At 37.4% G+C, this 18,533-nt stretch overlaps 1 protein-coding gene across 7 annotated transcripts in view; it reads left to right on the top strand.

Moving 5' to 3' along the window:
• BABAM2 (BRISC and BRCA1 A complex member 2) overlaps positions 1-18,533 on the top strand; it is a 475,326-nt gene that overhangs the window by 116,529 nt on the left and 340,264 nt on the right. For all 7 annotated transcript variants that reach the window (XM_029231734.1, XM_029231733.1, XM_029231732.1 and 4 more), the window contains one exon: positions 9,550-9,644. In XM_029231734.1, the coding sequence (XP_029087567.1) occupies positions 9,550-9,644 (95 nt within the window). The remainder of the gene's footprint in view (positions 1-9,549; positions 9,645-18,533) is intronic.

Genomic DNA, 18,533 nt, shown 5'->3' with positions numbered 1-18,533 from the left:
AAGGGAACTGGGTACACACACTGAACCTCAGAGGTGGGCGTCTGCTTCGTGCATGGGATGCACTCTTGATCCTGCAGGCCTCCAGTACGTGTCTTTTGGTAGAACCTGGGCAGACAGTCCCCACAGACGGCATTAGAGGTAGCTGTACAGTTAGCCTTCTGGGTACGATTGATGACGGCACAGGTGATGCAAGTCTGACATCTGTGGTGGCCCCAGCTGCTTTTGTATCTGAGGGGAGAGCAGGCTGTGCAATATGCATCTCCACCTTCTCCATAACCACAATCCTGCTAGTACTGGAGGTCTCCTGCAGAGGTGGGGAGGCGGCTGTGGCTCACCGCGGGGACAAAGAAAATGGCAGCGGCAGTTCTGGGGAGGACTCATTGGCGCGAGCCCTCCCGGAGGCTGCCGTCAGTCCCAGCCAACAGCCTGTTGGCTCCAGTGCTGCAGGTTTGTAATATTTGGGGGTAAATATTATTGTTTGAATGATTGCACCCAGGAGGTACTGATAATTGAACTGTGGCTGCCAGAGAGGGAGTTTCCCAGAAGCACGGTTAGCCAGTCTGTGTATAACTTCAAAGTGAGGGTGCCAACCCTAAACTGGAATAGAACCTAAGAGTATTCTGATGGGTTGTAAATAGAGAGGTGAATCTAACAAGATTGAGATGTAATAGGGATAAATTTAAACTCCTGAAATGGCTTCCGAAATTCAGGTATCCAAGTTAAGAATGAGGGATATATGGCTTAGCGTTAGTGTATATGTAAAATGTTGGGGCTTTTAGTTGATAGGACGCATAATATGAGTTAACATTGATATGGCTGCCAAAAAAGCTACTTCAGTTTGCAGTGGTATTTATTAATAGAAGTTTAGTATCTAAAATGAAGGCATGGATTTTTTTTTTTTACTTGATTCTGTGTTCCTTAGCGCACACCTGGAATCTTGAGTTTGGTTCTGGGTATTACCCTCTAAGAGGACTGTTGACAAACTGGTACACAGGCAGAGAAGAGAGAGGAGACAGTGATAAAGGAAATGGAGACCAAGTCATAAGAGGAATAGTGAAAGAAACTGGGATATTTAACCTGGTCAAGAGGTGACTCATGGTGGGGTTGAAAGACAGGTCACAAGAACTGCCTGGAAAGAATTGAAGGGCTCTGATATTAAAGTGAAACTACACTTGTTCCATAAATTCCTAAGAACCAGTAGATGAAATTTTCAGAGAAAGATAGGTTGCATTTCAGTGTAAGGAAACACTGTCAAGAGTTAGAACTAACTTTTGGAAATAAGTTAACCTTTTCAAAATCTTTTGTAAAACTGTTGCTTAAACCTGCCTTTCTGTTGAAAATCTCCTTCAGCCTAGCATTTCCACAAGACTCTTGTCTGACCCTTACTTCCCATAATTGGGAGTTTCAGTAAATAATCATTTTATGTAGCCACTGATAGGAATAATTCTTCCGTCATTGGCAAAATACCAGTTATATACCATTTGAATTGCTCCTTTGAAACTCTGTTTTCCTGGCAGTTATTTAAGCTTAAGATAGACAAAATAGCACTACACTATAAGAATAAGGAAAGGAGCTTGTGGACAAGCTGTGTTCCTTCTGTAACCGGGGAGCAGGACATGTGGCCCGCTCTGTGGATCTGGTGATTGGGCCTTCCTGAGATGGTGTTGATAGGCTCTGAAGAGTGTCAGCTGCCAAGGCACAGCATGTAAATAGAAACTTTCTAGCACCGACTGTGATTTCTATGAAGAATTGTAGATGTGTGTTTTCAAAGAGAAGTTTTCCTGCCCCATTGGTCCTACAGTGGTTGTCTGTCAATTTTCAGGGAATCATGAAAAATAACGCTTGAAACCACCATTTAGTTCTTAGGTGTTTGTTATACTTGTAGCCATTCTAGGTGTTTTTTTTTTTACTTTCTTTTCTTTGTTTGTTTGTTTCTTTCTTTCTTAACCTCACCTTATATCACCTCTGATCCTATTTTTATTTCTTTGTTCTCTTGCCTGCTCTTCCTTTTTATGAAAAGTTGGAGTAAGCAGTATCCTAGTGATCTGTACCCTGTGTTTGTATCATCTTCTCCAGGGTGAAATAAAGGAAATGCGATGTTATCGCACTTCTCCATGATTTGTGTCGGTCTTTTTCCACCATCTCTGCCTTGAGGTCAGGGACTATGTTTTCTACTTCCTAGATAACACCCCAGGTGTCTAATATGTGCATCTGTGCATGGTGGGTTTTTAATAAATGTTCTTGTCTGATTTACTGACCATTCTCCCTAGCAAGAAAACATTGCTGCATTTTATTCCCAAGAGGCTATAGAGTATTAAGGTAGAGTGTTTTAGGAGTTCTTTGAGGTTGAAAGTAATATTTTGAGAAATTCTGAAATGTAAGAGTGTGAAATTCTGAAAGATATTTGTTTCTTTGTTTTGAAAATTATTTGTATAATATTTTTACTATGTGTAATATGGTAATCCCTCTCTTTTCTTTCTCTCTAAAAGGATCCTTTCAGTTGAGGGCGTAATAATTGGTATACATTGTTTCCTTTAAAAATTTATTGCATATTTAAATAATTTTGGCAGCTTTAAAAAATTGTTTTAAATCAATGAAAATTAAAAAAAAAATAACACTCCCCAGTACTCTCCTTTAAAAGGAACCCATTTGGGGAACTTCTTGAAAAATAAAGGTCTTTGTAAGTATTCATCTTATAAAAACATTCTTTGCTTTTAAAAAGGACTCATTGCAGAGTTTCTTTAAATGGAGAACTCTCCAATTGCATTTTCAAGATGATTTTATTTATAAAAAATAATTTACTCATAACCATTGAGTAAACACTTTCTAATTTATTTGTGTTTAAGTTTGGATTAAAATGGGATGAATTTTTGCATCAGATTAAAAAAAACAATGCCTTAATTGAGATATAACTCACATACCATGCAATTCACTCTTCAAAATGTACAATTTAGTGGTTTTTAATACATTCATGAAGTTGTGCAGCCATCAACACAAATTCCAGAACATTTTCATCTCCACAAAAAGAAACTTTGTGCTTGTTAGCAATAACTCCCCACTCCCCCCTTTCCAGGCCCCTGGCAACCATTAATCTACTTTCTGTTGCTATGGGGTTACATATTCTGGACATTTCATAGAAGTGGAATTACACAACAGTCATACAATATGTGGCCTTTTGTGTCCAGCTGTTTTCACTTAGCATAAAGTTTTCAAGGTTTATCCACATTGTAGCATATATCAGTACTTCTTTTTTTTTTTTTTTTTTTTTTTTGCGGTACGCGGGACTCTCACTGTTGTGGCCTCTCCTGTTGTGGAGCACAGGCTCTGGACGCGCAGGCTCAGCGGCCATGGCTCCCGGGCCTAGCCGCTCCACGGCATGTGGGATCTTCCCGAACCGGGGCACGAACCTGTGTCCCCTGCATCGGCAGGCGGACTCTCAACCACTGCGCCACCAGGGAAGCCCCTTCTTTTTTTTTTTAATAGTTGAATAATATTCTATGTATATACCACATTTTATTTATCCATTTATCAGCTGATGAACACTGAGTTGTTTCTTTTTGGCTATTGTGAATAATGCTGCTACAAACATTCATGTGCAAGTCTTTGTGTGGACATACGTTTCCATTTTTCTTGGATATATAACTAGGAATGGAATTGGTGGGTCCTGAAGTAACTCTATGTTTAGCATTCTGAGGATTGCCAAACTATTTTCCAAAGTGATGGCACTGTTTTATATTCTCACCAGCACTGTATGAGGGTTCCAGTTTCTCCACAGTCTCACCAACACTTGTCATTATTTGTCTTTTTGATTGTAGCCATCATAGTGGGTCTGAAGTGGTATCTTTTTGTGGTTTTGATTTTCATTTCCTTAATGACAAATGATGTTGAGCATCTTTTCATACGTTTATTGACCATTTCTGTATCTTCTTTGGAGAAATGTCTATTCAAATCCTTTGCTCATTTTTAAATTGGGTTGTTTGCCTTTTATTGTTGAAGTAAAAGGGTTCTTTATATTCTGGGTACGAGTCCTTCATCAGATATGTGATTTGCCAAATCCTAAATCCAAACTTTTTCCCATTCTGTGGGTTGTCTTTTCACTTTCTAGATATTGTTCTTTGAAGGACAAAAGTTTAAAATTTTTATGAAGTCCAGTTAACCTACTTTTGTTGCTTGTACTTTTGATTTATCATCTAAGAAAACATTGCCTAGTTATGAAGATTTACTCGTATGTTTTCTTTGAAGATTTTTATAGTTTCTGCTCATACACTTAGGTCTTAGATCCATTTTGAGTTAATTTTTGTATATGGTATGAGTTGGGACTCAAGTTCATTCTTTTGCATGTGGCTATCCAGTTCTACCAACACCATTTATTGAAAAGACTCTGTCTTAGTCTGTTCAGGCTGCTATAACAGATTACCACACACTGGGTGGCTTAAACAACAGATGTTTACTTCTCACAGTTCTGGAGGCTGGGAAGTCTGAGATGAAGGTGCTGGCAGAGTCAGTGGTGAGGGTCTTCTTCCTGGTTCATAAACAGTCTGTCTTTTTGTTATAACCTCACATGGCAGAAGCGGGAGGGGCCTTCTCTTGGGTCTCTTTTATAAGGGCACTAATCCCATTCATGAAGGCTCTGCCCTTATGACTTAATCACCCACAAAGGCCCACCTACAAGTACTGTCATACTGGGGATTAGGTTTCAACATATGAATTTTAAAGGGGCACAAACATTCAGTCTATAACAGACTCTTTTATTTAAAATTTTTAAAAAAATTGTGTAAAATATATATAACAAACATCTCAGTAGTGTTAAGTACATTCACGTTGTTGTGCAATCTCCATAACTCTTTTCATCTTACAAAACTGAAACTCTATACCCTTTAAACAGCAACTTCCCATTCTCCCCTTCTCCCAGCTCCTGCTAACCACCATTCTCCTTTCTGCCTCTATGAATTTGACTACTCTGGTTACCTCATATAAGTGAACTTGTACAGTATTTGTGTTTTTTATGACTGGCTTATTTCACTTTCCATAACGTCCTCAAGGTTCATCCATATTATACCATGTGTCAAAATGTCTTTGTTTGTGTGTGTGTGCGCACGCGCGTGTGTGTGTGGACCATTTTTAAAGTCTTTATTGAATTTGTTACAATATTGCTTCTGTTTTATGTTTTGGTTTTTTGGCCGCAAGGCATGTGGGATCTTAGCTCCCTGACCAGGAATTTAACCCGCACCCCCTGCATTGGAAGGCGAAGTCTTAACCACTGGTCTGCCAGGGAAGTCCCAGAATGTCCTTTTTTAAAGCTGATTAATATTCCGTTGTATTTTGTTTATCCATTCATCTGTCGATGGACACTTGTGTTGTTTTCATTAGTCTATCGTGAATAATGTTGCTGTGAACCTGAGTATAAAAATATTCCTTTGAGACACTAACACTGATTTCACTTCTTTTGAACATATACCCAGAGTAGAATTGCTGGATCATATGGTAATTGTATTTTTAAATGTTTGAGGTACTGCCATATTGTTTTCCATAGCAGCTGCATCATTTTACATACCCATCAGTGGTGCACAGGGGTTCCAGTTTCTTCACAACCTCGCCAACACTTGTTATATTCTCTCTCTCTTTTTTCTTTAATAGTCATCCTTATGGGTGTCAAATGATGTAAAACTCTTTTTGCCCCACTGAATTGTCTTGGCACCCTTGGCAAAAATCAGTTGACTATAAATATGAAAGTTTATTTCCAGAGTCTGAATTCTGTTCCATTGATCTGTATGTCTGTCCTTATGTCGTTACCACACTGTCTTGATTACTGTGGCTTTGTAATAAATTTCGAAATTGGGAAGTGTGAGTCTTTCAACTTTGCTCTTTTTCAGGATTACTTTTTGGCCATGGTGGATCCCTTGCATTTCCATATGACTTTTAGGAGTGGTTTGTCAATTTCTGCAAAAAAAAAAAAAGCCAGCAGGATTTCATGAAATCTATAGATTAATTTAGGTAGTATTGCCATCTTAACAATATTAAGTCTCCTGATCCATGAGCATGAGTTGTTCATCTTCCATATATGTAGGCTTTCTTTAAAGTCTTTCAACAATGTTTTGTAGTTTTTAGAGTACAAGTCTTAACACTTCTTTCGTTAAGTTTATTCCTAAGTATTTCATTCTTTTTGATGTTGTAAATGGAATTATATTCTTAACTTTATGTTTGGATTGTTTGTTAGTAGTGTATAAAAAAGCAGTTGATTTTATACATCTATCTTGTATCTTGCAACCTTGTGAAACTTGTTTATTAGTTCTTATAGTTTTGTGCGTGTGTGTCTGTGTGTGTGTGTGTGAATTCTTTAGGGTTTTCTATATGCAAGATCATGTCATCTGTGGATAGAGATAAGTTTAGTTTTTCTTTCCCATCTAGATGCCATTCATTTCTTTTTCTTGCCTAATTGCCCTGGCTAGAACCTCCAGTACAATGTTGAATAGAATTGGCAAGAGTACATATCCTTGGATCAGATTTCTAATGTTTAGTGGTTTGGAAATACGTATTACTGACAGTGCTCCTTTGAGAACTTGAAAATCCAGCTTTGTGTCCTCCTGTAGTAACAAAAGTAATAAAATTTCTTCTATTGGAATTTAGCATGCTATTTATTTTTTGAACATCAAGGCACAATAGATTCTAGCTTGGCTTTTTCCAAAACTTTAATGCCTCTGTTCTATTAACTTATGGGTATAGTTGAGTAAGAATGAGTAATCAGTACATTTATATTGCCTTTGCCTCTTAGTCTTGGCTTGGGGTAATGCTTTATAGTTACAACACTTGAAGGAGGTTTATAATTTGTAAAAGATATAGTTAAAAACCAGGGATAATGATTGTGGTAGGGTGAAGGAGAGGTAGTGATTGTACTACTTTTGATCATTTAATTCCACACCCAACTTCTGAAGAGTATATTTTCTTGTTTAGATTTATTCCCTACAGAAAGTGGTGGAAGTAACTCTTCCATACTTTATTCTTTTTTTAAAAAATAAATTTATTTATTTTTGGCTGCGTTGGGTGTTCGTTGCTGCGCGCGGGTTTTCTCTATTTGTGGTGAACAGGGGCTACTCTTCATTGTGGTGCGCGGGCTTCTCATTGCGGTGGCTTCTCTTGTTATGGAGCATGGGCTGTAGGCTCATGGGCTTCAGTAGTTGTGGCTCGCAGGCTCTAGAATGCAGGCTCAGTAGTTATGGCGTACGGGCTTAGTTGCTCTGCAGCATGTGGGATCTTCCTGGACCAGGGCTTGAACCCGTGTCCCCTGCATTGGCAAGCAGATTCTTAACCACTGCACCACCAGGGAAGCCCTATTCTTTACCAATTCAGAGAACAGAACTTCTTTCATATATTGAGCATTTCTTGAATATATTCTGTATCTACTGTACTTTGCCCTGTTGGAGAAGACATGAAATAAGAATAAGAGCATATTTATTCTCTGAATGCTTACAAGATATTTAGGAAGATCAAGTATATGTACTTACTTTGTACTGCTGTGTATTTGTGCTGCAGTGTATATGTTCTGTCCCCCTCACTAAATGTAAGCTCCGTCTTTGTATTGACATGGTATGTATCATAGTGCCTCACATGTACCATGTGTTTATTATGGATTTTTAAAATTAATGGAGCTACAAAACCAATATAAGTCTACAGTTAAATACTCACTGAATGGCATGACCAATCAGTATTGTTGAATTTCAGAAGTAACCATGATCAGTGTGTACTGGATTTATTAGGGAAGGCTTCATGCAAGAGAAGGTAATTAAGAGGGCTCATACAGGATGAGTAAGAACTGAGAAAGGGGAAAGAGCATTTCAACTAGGTGTCATAGTTTGGAGGTTAGCGAGTGGATCATGTTGATTGGAATAGAATATTGGCATCGGCTTGTAGATAGAAGGGTGGATAAATAAGGAACATTGTATTTTGGAGGCCTTAAATGCCAGTTTGAGAAGTTTGCTGTTACTCCATTTGACATTAGAGAACCATTGAAAGTTTTTGAGCTAGGATGTTTTGGGGCAAAGCAGTACTTTAAGATTTACTTTATGATAGTATGTAGTATGGGCTGGATGTATTGGGAGACCATTTAAGAGGGTATGGCAATAATTCTTCTAGTCTGTTGAGTCCTTAAAAACAGAGTTTTTTGTTTGATCTTTCATGCCCAGCATAGTGCCTAGAGGAGAGTTCAAATTTTTGTTCTTTGGATGCATAACTGTATGGACTAAGTCATCTGGGCCTGGGTTGAGCTGTTAGCAGCAGGAAATATGCATATGAGAAACATTTTGGGGAAAAAATTGAGATGACTTGTTTTCTAAGAGTATAAAGGGTGTGGGTCAGTTCAAAGATGACATTAAAGTTTCAGCATGGGTGATTAAGGAGTAGCAGTGCCATCCCTAGAAATGGGGAAGTCAGTTAGGGGAAGAAAGGAGTGAGAAAAGGGATAGTCATGAGCATGTTTTTAGACTTGTTGAGTTTGAAGTTGAAATACACAGTACACAGGGTTAGAAAGGCTCAAATGAAAACTGAATTCTGAATGTTTGAATTTAGATGTCACTGTGAAGATATTATTGTTTGAGCAGTAAAAATGACTGGACTGATCCACCACTGCGTGTGTGTATGGGTACAGAGGTTGTGTGCATGTATACAAGTATACACACTCTTATACACCACAACCCAGTGTGTGCGTTAGATTGTGGGTATACTAATCTGCTCGTTGCTGTTAGTGGAATGATGAGGGCTGACTCTTGGGGTGAGCAGAGGGGAAGAAAAGGAAGCTAAAGAAGGAGAAAGGAGAGGAACAGAGAGGTAGAAGAACTTATAGTACAGATTTGTCAAGGAGCTTTTGTAATTTATCTTATGCTTCAATATAATACTTTCAGTAGTAATAACACTATTACTAACAATAGTAGTACTCCTGTATGACTTGTTGAGTGCTTACCGTATGCCAGACACCTAGCTGGACATGCTATCTCTTTTTACCCTCACAACAAATCCGTGATGTCAGAACTACTATATCCCCTTTTTACTGATGAGGAAACTGAACTCCAAAGAAGTTAAAACTTGCCCAAGATGACTTGAACTAATAAATAATTAGGAGATCCTGTGGTTTTAAATCTGACTTTTTGGACTCCAAGCCAAATGTTCTTTCCATTATACCAAAGGTTTGTGTGTTTAATTTCTTCAAGGCAAGGACTTTATCTTTAGAAAATCAGTCCTTGATAAAGGCTTATTAATTAGCGGGCAGTGATTGGACAGTAATGTTTCCTATTAACAAAATCTGCATGTATTCTGGATGTCGTTGCTTCTACTTTTCTACATGGGTATTTATAGTGTATTAGGAGGTAACATTTTCTGATTGCATGCTGTGAATGTTAATTTCAAAGAAGGTATCAGTTCTTTTGTTTCTGAAAGTGCTTTTCAGTATTTTTGTTAAACTAATATAAACTTCTTTTAGAAGTTTTTCTGATGCACTCCCCAGATCATTCACACATTTGCAAGGAAATAAGAAGAGCCTGACATTTTCTTTTATTTCAGGGGATATCATTTTCAATGCCCAGTACCCAGAGCTGCCTCCCGACTTCATCTTTGGAGAAGATGCTGAGTTCCTGCCAGACCCCTCTGCTCTGCATGTGAGTACTGCAGGCCTGTTTGGATGATCTCTGTTTGCTGAAAGGAGAATAAAGTTAGCTTTTGACAATTCTTTAACAGATACATTTGCTGAACACATGGATTTTTTTCCACCCCTTTTTTCTCTGTCCTGTGAAATAAGTGTAACTCATTATGTGCCAAAATAGTTAAAATAAGAGATTTTTTTTCATTGCAGTTTTATTTTCAGACTCTTTTGAATTAATGAAAACCTCTAGCATATTGGTTAAAATATATTTACTTCAGCTGAAGGAGACATGTTGAAAACATTTTCTTTGTTTTAACTTAATATTTCATGCCTGCAATCGATTTTCTAATGTTTACTAACACTTCATCACGGGGCTTGTTAGGGGAGTGTTTCTTGGCTCTTCAGGAGGCCTTTTTTTGTATAGAAGTGAAAGTGGCAAATTTGGACTTACATCTGCATTTTCTCAGTATTATTATCAGAAGGGTAAAGACCAGATTAAGTGTTCTTTATTAAGCAAGACCAGAAACTTTGTAGTTGAAGTAAAATGTTTCTGGATTTAAAGCAGAGAAAAGGATGGTAGTACTTGTCAGATCACATGTGGTTTGTATAAAAAGTGTTTTTTTCATGGCTGGTGGAGAAAAGCATGTGCCATTTTGTTTAAAAGGTCTGACCAGACAAAATGTCTCTCTCTTTCCCTTCTCAAGTTTGATTTTGCTATGATGCCTATACCATAAGAGGTTCCATTATTGTTCAAAAACTATGTTTTTTGGAAATTTTTTTTTGTCTCATTAAAGTTTTGTAATTAAAAGTTTGAGGACTTGCTTTGAAATCTTGTCCCCCCTCCCTTTTTTAAAAGGGAAGTATTAAACAGGAAGTACTAACCCAAACCTAAAGAATTATCTTAAATTTTGGAACACAGCTGTAAAAATACAGTTGGCAAGAGTAGGATGGGTTTGTTGCAAAATATCTAATAATTACACATAAACTGTTACTTTAGTTGATTTTTTTAAAAAATTGTAGTTTAAGTATGGTCCCTTTAGATGCTTTGTGTTACAAATTCACCCCATATTGAAGCTGAAGGCCTTACCTGGAGAAAATAAGGCGGACGTGCCCCTACAGATCTGTCCTGTATTAAATCCGCCCAGTGGAAGGTAGCGTATGCTAAGTGCCAAAGATATATTACAGGCTAAGAGCTTGTCAGAAAAGGCTTTGTTGCGGAGGTGAAACTTATAATAATACTTGAAGAATGGAACAAGAGTGGGGAGTGTGGCAGAGAGTATTTCAAGTAAGGGGAATGACATAAGCAAATGATATGTATAATATATTGTAGAGGAAGGTACTTGACAGGTTTGCTGAAGGGTAAGTTAATATAAGGAAGGGCTAGAAAAGGTTAGAAAGATAACTTGGGATAAGATTGTGGAATGCATTGAATGCTAGGTTAAGAGCCACTGAAGGAAATGATACTTGGAGAATTATCTAACAGCAGTGTGGTCAGTACAATGGATTAAGAGAGATTGAGGACTGTTGTAAAAATCTGTGCGGGGGAAGGGGCTTTGAGCTAGGATGATGCAAGAGGGAACACTATGATGGAAAGGATAGGAAATATATGTTTACAATTTCTCTTTTACGAATTGCCTGTAAAATTTACAAAGCACATCTTCAATACTGGCAAGGATTGTGAGTATAGATGTTATCTTTCTATCTATCTGTCTATCTATCTATCTATCTATTTATTTTGGTGAGAGTATAGACTTTAAAAGTTAGAAAGGACCTTAAGTTTTATCTTATTCCACTTTTCTGTTTTAATATTCAGGAAATCGACCTAGATTTATTTAATTTTATTTTTTTAACATCTCTATTGGAGTATAATTGCTTTACAATGGTGTGTTAGTTTCTGCTGTATGACAAAGTGAGTCAGCTATATGTATACATATATCCCCATATCTCCTCCCTCTTGCGTCTCCCTCCCACCCTCCCTATCCCACCCCTCTAGGTGGACACAAAGCACTGAGGTGATCTCCCTGTGCTATGGGGCTGCTTCCCACTAGCTATCTATTTTACATTTGGTAGTGTGTATATGTCCATGCCACTCTCTCACTTCGTCCCAGCTTACCCTTCCCCCTCCCTGTGTCCTCAAGTCCATTCTCTATGTCTGCGTCTTTATGCCTGTCCTGCCCCTAGGTTCTTCAGAACCATTTTTTTTTTTTTTTTAAGATTCCATATATATGTGTTAGCATATGGTATTTGTTTTTCTCTTTCTGACTTACTTCACTCTGTATGACAGTCTCTAGGTCCATCCACCTCATTGCAAATAACTCAATTTTGTTTCTTTTTATGGTAGAGTAATATTCCATTGTATATATGTGTCACATCTTCTTTATCCATTCATCTGGGAAATCGACCATAGTGTTGTGTTGGAGTTCATATTATAACTTCACTCTTCTGATGTTTAGTTTTTTTTTTAGAAGTGTAACCTTTTTATTATTTATTTATTTATTTAATGGTGTATATTTTATTTATTTATTTATTTGATTGCTCCGGGTCTTAGTTGTGGCAGGTGGGCTCCCCAATTGCGGCTCGTGGGCTTCTTAGTTGTGGCTCACCAACCCCTTAGTTGCGGCACACAGGCTCCCTAGCTGTGGCATGCGAACTCTTCTTTGTGGCATGCATGTGGGATCTAGTTCCCTGACCGGGGATTGAACCTGGGCCCCCTGCATTGGGAGCGTGGAGTCTTAACCACTGCCCCACCAGGGAAGTCCCCTGATGTTTAGTTTTGAGTGAAGTTATCATAAATGTTTTTGAGAAATTAGCTGAAAAAGAACAGCCAAAAAAATAAAGCACTATATCTAAAAGAAAGATTACAAATCTAGGGGAACACCTCTCTTTAGCTATAGTTTATCTAAGGCCTCAGGCAGGTTACCCAGTGCTTCTTCATGGACCAGTCAGCTGGACAAGTCTAGATAAGCAACCAGGATACACCCTGCACTAGCTGGGTGAGGTCTACACAGCTCTGGAGGGTGCCCTGTATCTTTGCAAAAAACGGTTTGAAGTAGCTTAAAGGATACACGTAAGGTTAATAAAAATATATGAGGTGCCCTAATCGATCTGATGAAGCCACTTTTTTCTAAACACAGACTTTTCATTCAGGAAGGTGAATTTCATTATGGACTTTGGGATTCTCAGCTGAATGGAAAGTACTAGATAGATACCAGATCTAGAGATAGGTATCTCATAGATATCAGGGAATCATAAAATTATTGTTAGGATCTTAATGGTATAGTTGGTCCCACTTCTGGCTATATGCTAGAATAATTTAGGAAGCCTGTTAAAAATACAAATTTTTGAACCTCACTGGACATACTGAATTAGATAGATGTTTTAGGGAGCCACAGAGTCATTAAGTTCCCTGGGTGATTTTTATGTGTTAGTCTGTGAACTGCTATTGGGAACCACTAATTGAATCCATCTCTTACAGTAATATCTCCAATAGAAGGCCATTTGCCTTTGCTTGACATTATTTCCAGTGAGGTATCATTTTCCATTTTGGGAATAGCTCTGATTTTTTTAAAACAACTTCTTTATTGAGACATAATTTATATGCCATACAATTCACCTATTTAAAGTGTATAATTCAGTGGGTTTTTTTTTTAACATCTTTATTGGAGTATAATTGCTTTACGATGGTGTGTTAGTTTCTGCTTTATAACAAAGTGAATCAGCTATACACATATATATATCCCCCTATCTCCTCCCTCTTGCATCTCCCTCCCACCCTCCCTATCCCACCCCTCTAGTTGGACACAAAACATCGAGCTGATCTCCCTGTGCTGTGCGCTGCTCCCCACTAGCTATCTATTTTACATTTGGTAGTATATATATGTCCATGCCACTCTCTCACTTCGTCCCAGCTTACGCTTCCCACTCCCTGGGTCCTCAAGTCCATTCCCTACATCTGCGTCTTTATTCCTGTCCTGCCCCTAGGTTCTTCAGAACCATATATTTTTTTTAAGATTCCATATATATGTGTTAGCATATGGTATTTGTTTTTCTCTTTCTGACTTACTTCACTCTGTATGACAGACTCTAGGTCCATCCACCTCACTACAAATAACTCAAGTTCATTTCTTTTTATGGCTGAGTAATATTGCACTGTATATATGTGCCACATCTTCTTTATCCATTCATCTGTTGATGAACACTTAGGTTGCTTCCATGTCCTGGCTATTGTAAATAGAGCTGCAATGGACATTGTGGTACATGACTCTTTTTGAATTATGGTTTTCTCAGGGTATACGCCCAGTAGGGATTGCTGGGTCATATGGTAGTTCTATTTTTAGTTTTTTTAAGGGACCTCCATACTGTTCTCCATAGTGGCTGTATCAATATTCATTCCCACCAACAGTGCAAGAGGGTTCCCTTTTCTCCACACCCTCTCCAGCATTTATTGTTTGTAGATTTTTTGATGATGGCCATTCTGACTGGTGTGAGGTGATACCTCGTTATAGTTTTGATTTGCATTTCTCTAATGATTAGTGATGTTAAGCATCTTTTCATGTGTTTGTTGGCAATCTGTATATCTTTTTTGGAGAAATGTCTATTTAGGTCTTCTGCCCATTTTTGGATTGGGTTGTTTGTTTTTTTGATATTGAGCTGCATGAGCTGCTTGTATATTTTGGAGATTAATCCTTTGTCAGTTGCTTCGTTTGCAAATATTTTCTCCCGTTCTGAGGGTTGTCTTTTCATCTTGTTTATGGTTTCCTTTGCTGTGCAAAAGCTTTTAAGTTTCATTAGGTCCCATTTGTTTATTTTTGTTTTTATTTACATTTCTCTAGGAGATGGGTCATAAAGGATCTTGCTGTGATTTATGTCATAGAGTGTTCTGCCTGTGTTTTCCTCTAAGAGTTTAATAGTGTCCGGCGTTACATTTAGGTCTTTAATCCATTTTGTGTTTATTTTTGTGTATGGTGTTAGGGAGTGTTCTAATTTCATTCTTTTACATGTAGCTGTCCAGTTTTCCCAGCACCACTTGTTGAAGAGGCTGTCTTTTCTCCATTGTATATTCTTGCCTCCTTTATCGAATATAAGGTGACCATATGTGTATGGGTTTATCTCTGGGCTTTCTATCCTGTTCCATTGATCTATATTTCTGTTTTTGTGCCAGTACCATACTGTCTTGATTAATTTCAGTGGTTTTTAGTTGTGCAACTATCACCACAGTCAAATTTAGAACATTGTCATCACCCCTAAAAGAAATTCCAAACCCATTAGCAGTCACTTCCCTATCCTCCCCACCCCCACCTGTGTTCACTGTCAGCAATAACTAATGTATATTTCTGTCTGTGGATTTGCCTATTCTGGATATTTCATGTAAATGGAATCATATAATATATGGTACTTGTGACTGACTTCTTTCACTTAGCATACTGTTTTCAATGTAAGATGTATCACTACATCATTTTTTATTGCCAAGTAATATTCTATTGTATACATGTACCACATTTTATTTGTACTTTTGTCAGTTGATGAACATTTGGGTTGTTTACACATTTTGGCTATTATAAATACTGCTGTTGTGTGGACATATTTTTAGTCCTTTTGGATATATAGGAGTGGAATTACAGGGTCAAATGGTAACACTATGTTTAACTTTTTGAGGAACTCCCTGACTGTTTTCCAAAGTGTCTGTACCATTTTACATCCCCATCAGTGGTGTATAAGTGTTCCAGTTTCTTCACATTCTCACTAACACTTATTGTTATCTATCTTTATGATTAGACCCATCCTAGTGGGTGTAAAGTGGTTATCTCATTGTGGTTTTTTGATGTTTTGCATCTTTTTCTGTGTTAATTGGCCATTTATTTATCTTCTTTGTAGAAATGTCTATTCAAATCCTTTGCCCATTTTTAAATTGGGTTATTTGTCTTTTTATTGTTGAGGTATAAGTGTTCTTTATATATTCTGGGTACAAGTTCTTTATCAAGATATATGACTTACAAAACTTTCTCCCATTCGATGGATTATTTTTTCACTTTCTAGATAGTACTGTTTGAAGGGCAAAAATTTTTAATTTTTAGGAAATCCAACTTGTCTTTTTTCTTTTGTTGTTTGTGCTTCTGGTTTCATATCTAAGAAACCATTGCCTAGTCCAAGTTTAATAATTTTTGCTCTTATGTGAGGTAGGGGCCTTGCTGTATTATTTTACAAGTGGAGATCCAGATGCCCCAAGCACAGTTTATTGGAAAGACTGTTTTTTCCTTATTGAATTGTTTTGGCATTCTTGGCATTCTGAATCTCAATTGATTATAAATGTGTGGGTTTGTTTCTGAACTCCCAATTTGTATACCTGTACCACACTGTCTTGCTTTCTGTGACTTTGTAATAAGTTTTGAAATTGGGAAGTATGAGTTTTTGAATTTTGTTCTTCTTTTCCAAGATTGCTTTGACTAGTGGGTTGCTCTCATTTCCATATGAATTTTTTTTTTTTTTTTTTTTTTTGCGGTACGCGGGCCTCTCACTATTGTGACCTCTCCCGTTGCGGATCACAGGCTCCGGACGTGCAGGCTCAGCGGCCATGTCTCACGGCCCAGCCACTCCGCGGCATGTGGGATCCTCCCGGACCGGGGCATGAACCCGTGTCCCCTGCATCGGCAGGCGGACTCTCAACCACTGCGCCACCAGGGAAGCCCTCCATATTAATTTTAGGATAAGCTTGTCAATTTCTGCAAGGAATCCAACTGGGATTTTGGAAGAGATTGCATTTAATCTGTATATCCAGCTAGAGACTATTTCCATTTAACAACATTGTCTTCTAATCCAGGAACATGAAATGCCTTAACATTTTTAAGTCTTTTGTTAACATCTTTTAATAATTTTTGTACTTTTCAGAGTACAGGTTTTACACTTGTTAAATTTATTCCTAAGAACTTTATTCTTTTTGTAAATAAACTTGTTTTTAATTTCATTTTCACATTGATACTATACAGAAACAATCGATTTTTGTATATTGATCTTGTATCCAGCAACCTTACAGCTCTAACTTTAAACATAAAGTTTTTCTTTCTATTGAGCAGAAATCTCTTTACAGACTTACGTTCTTCACCTTTTTCTACTTTTTTGATGTAAATCAGTTTGTTGTGCATTACATATGTGATTACATATTTTGATATTGAGATGTGGTCATAAAATACCGATATTGCTTTTCCTTTGATCTCTTAAACTCAAAGCATTTCATAAGATAGAAATGGAAGCAGCATTGCAATTAGCTTACAGTATGTCTGGGAGCTTCTTTTAAGATCAACATTCATAAACTGTAGTAGATTTCTTAAAAATTTGCCTCCTTGCTGTACCTTATATATGCTAATAATTTATTCACCAAACCATGTAAGGTAATATTAATTGAAAGTTAGGACCTAAGGCCTAAGCAATGGAGGTAAAGCCTGAACTCTACGGCCATATGAACCAGCTATCCCATTCCTGGGCATATATCCAGACAAAACTATAATTTGAAAAGATGCATGTACCTCTATGTTCATAGCAGCACTATTTACAATAACCAAGACATGGAAACAACCTAAATATCAGTCAACAGATGAATGGATAAAGAAGATGTGGAATATATATATAGGACTATTACTCAGGCATTAAAAAGAATGAAATAATGCCATTTGCAGCAACATGGATGGACCTAGAGATTATCATACTAAGTAAAGTAAGTTAGAAAGAGAAAGACAAATACCACATGATATCACTTATATGTGGAATCTAAACTATGACACAAATGAACATATCTATGAAACAGAAGCAGGCTCATAGACATAGAGAACAGACTTCTGGTTGCCAAGGAGGGTATGGGGGGAAGGGAAGAATTAGGAGTTTGGGATTAGCAGATGCAAACTATTATATATAGGATGGAAAAACAGCATCCTACTGTATAACAGAAGGAACTGTACTCAATATCTTGTGATAAATCATAATGAAAAAGAATCTTGAAAAGAATTTATTATATATGTATAACTGAGTCACTTCACTATACAGCAGAAATTAACACAACTTGTAAATCACTGTACTTCAATTAAAAAAAAAAAAGCCTGAACTATACTCTAGATGTGTTCTCTGGTTAGCAGGGTTAGCACACAACTTTATTTAATAGACAATATGAGAAAATCATGTGAATACAACATAGTACATGGCAGAGGGATATGTTAATTTGGTTTGGGGCTGGTGGTGGAAAGTTTTTAATACAACAGTAACGTGATAATCATCCAGTTAATCTGTGCTTAGAAGTATTTTTCAGGGACACTTAAGAAGAGTTGATTCTTGGTTGGAGAGGTTATTTGCAGAGCTTTTTGCTGTTTGTAGATTTGCTTTGAGCCTCAAGTCGGAAGCATATGCTGATTAAAGAGCTGTCCCTGCCATATAAGTTAATTTGTCAGTGGCTTTGCTTTCACTCTGTTCTGTCTTATGTGTTTGCCATACTGTTTCATCTGTCATATTATAACTAAGAGGCTGACTTATTGATGCCCTCCTTTACTAATGAAAAAGCATAAGAATCAACAAAAGACAAATTGAGGAAAATCCTATCTGTGGGTATTTATTGATTACACACTGTGTGTCCAACACTGTGTTATATGGAATTTGACCTCAAGGAGGCTAAATTTTAGGGAGACATAGATACGTGAAAACAAATGGCCATAGGTGGTATATACTTCAGTGCTGGAATACTTGATACCAAGAAGTGCAGTGGGATAATTACATAGCGTTTTCACATATATTATATAATATGAGAAGAGAGGATGATCACTAAATTAAGACAGAGGCTCCATTAAAATGAAAAAGGGAAAATTACCATGGGTTGGAACTGCAGGATTAAAATTATCAGAAAGAAGTTGGAACGTGTGCTGAACTG

The sequence above is a fragment of the Monodon monoceros genome, unplaced genomic scaffold (assembly GCF_005190385.1).
Source record: "Monodon monoceros isolate NGI ecotype Baffin Bay Population unplaced genomic scaffold, NGI_Narwhal_1 Super_Scaffold_19, whole genome shotgun sequence".
In the NCBI taxonomy this organism is placed as follows: domain Eukaryota; kingdom Metazoa; phylum Chordata; class Mammalia; order Artiodactyla; family Monodontidae; genus Monodon; species Monodon monoceros.
Note: the sequence above shows the minus strand (reverse complement) of the source record. Positions and strands in the feature narration are given on the sequence as shown.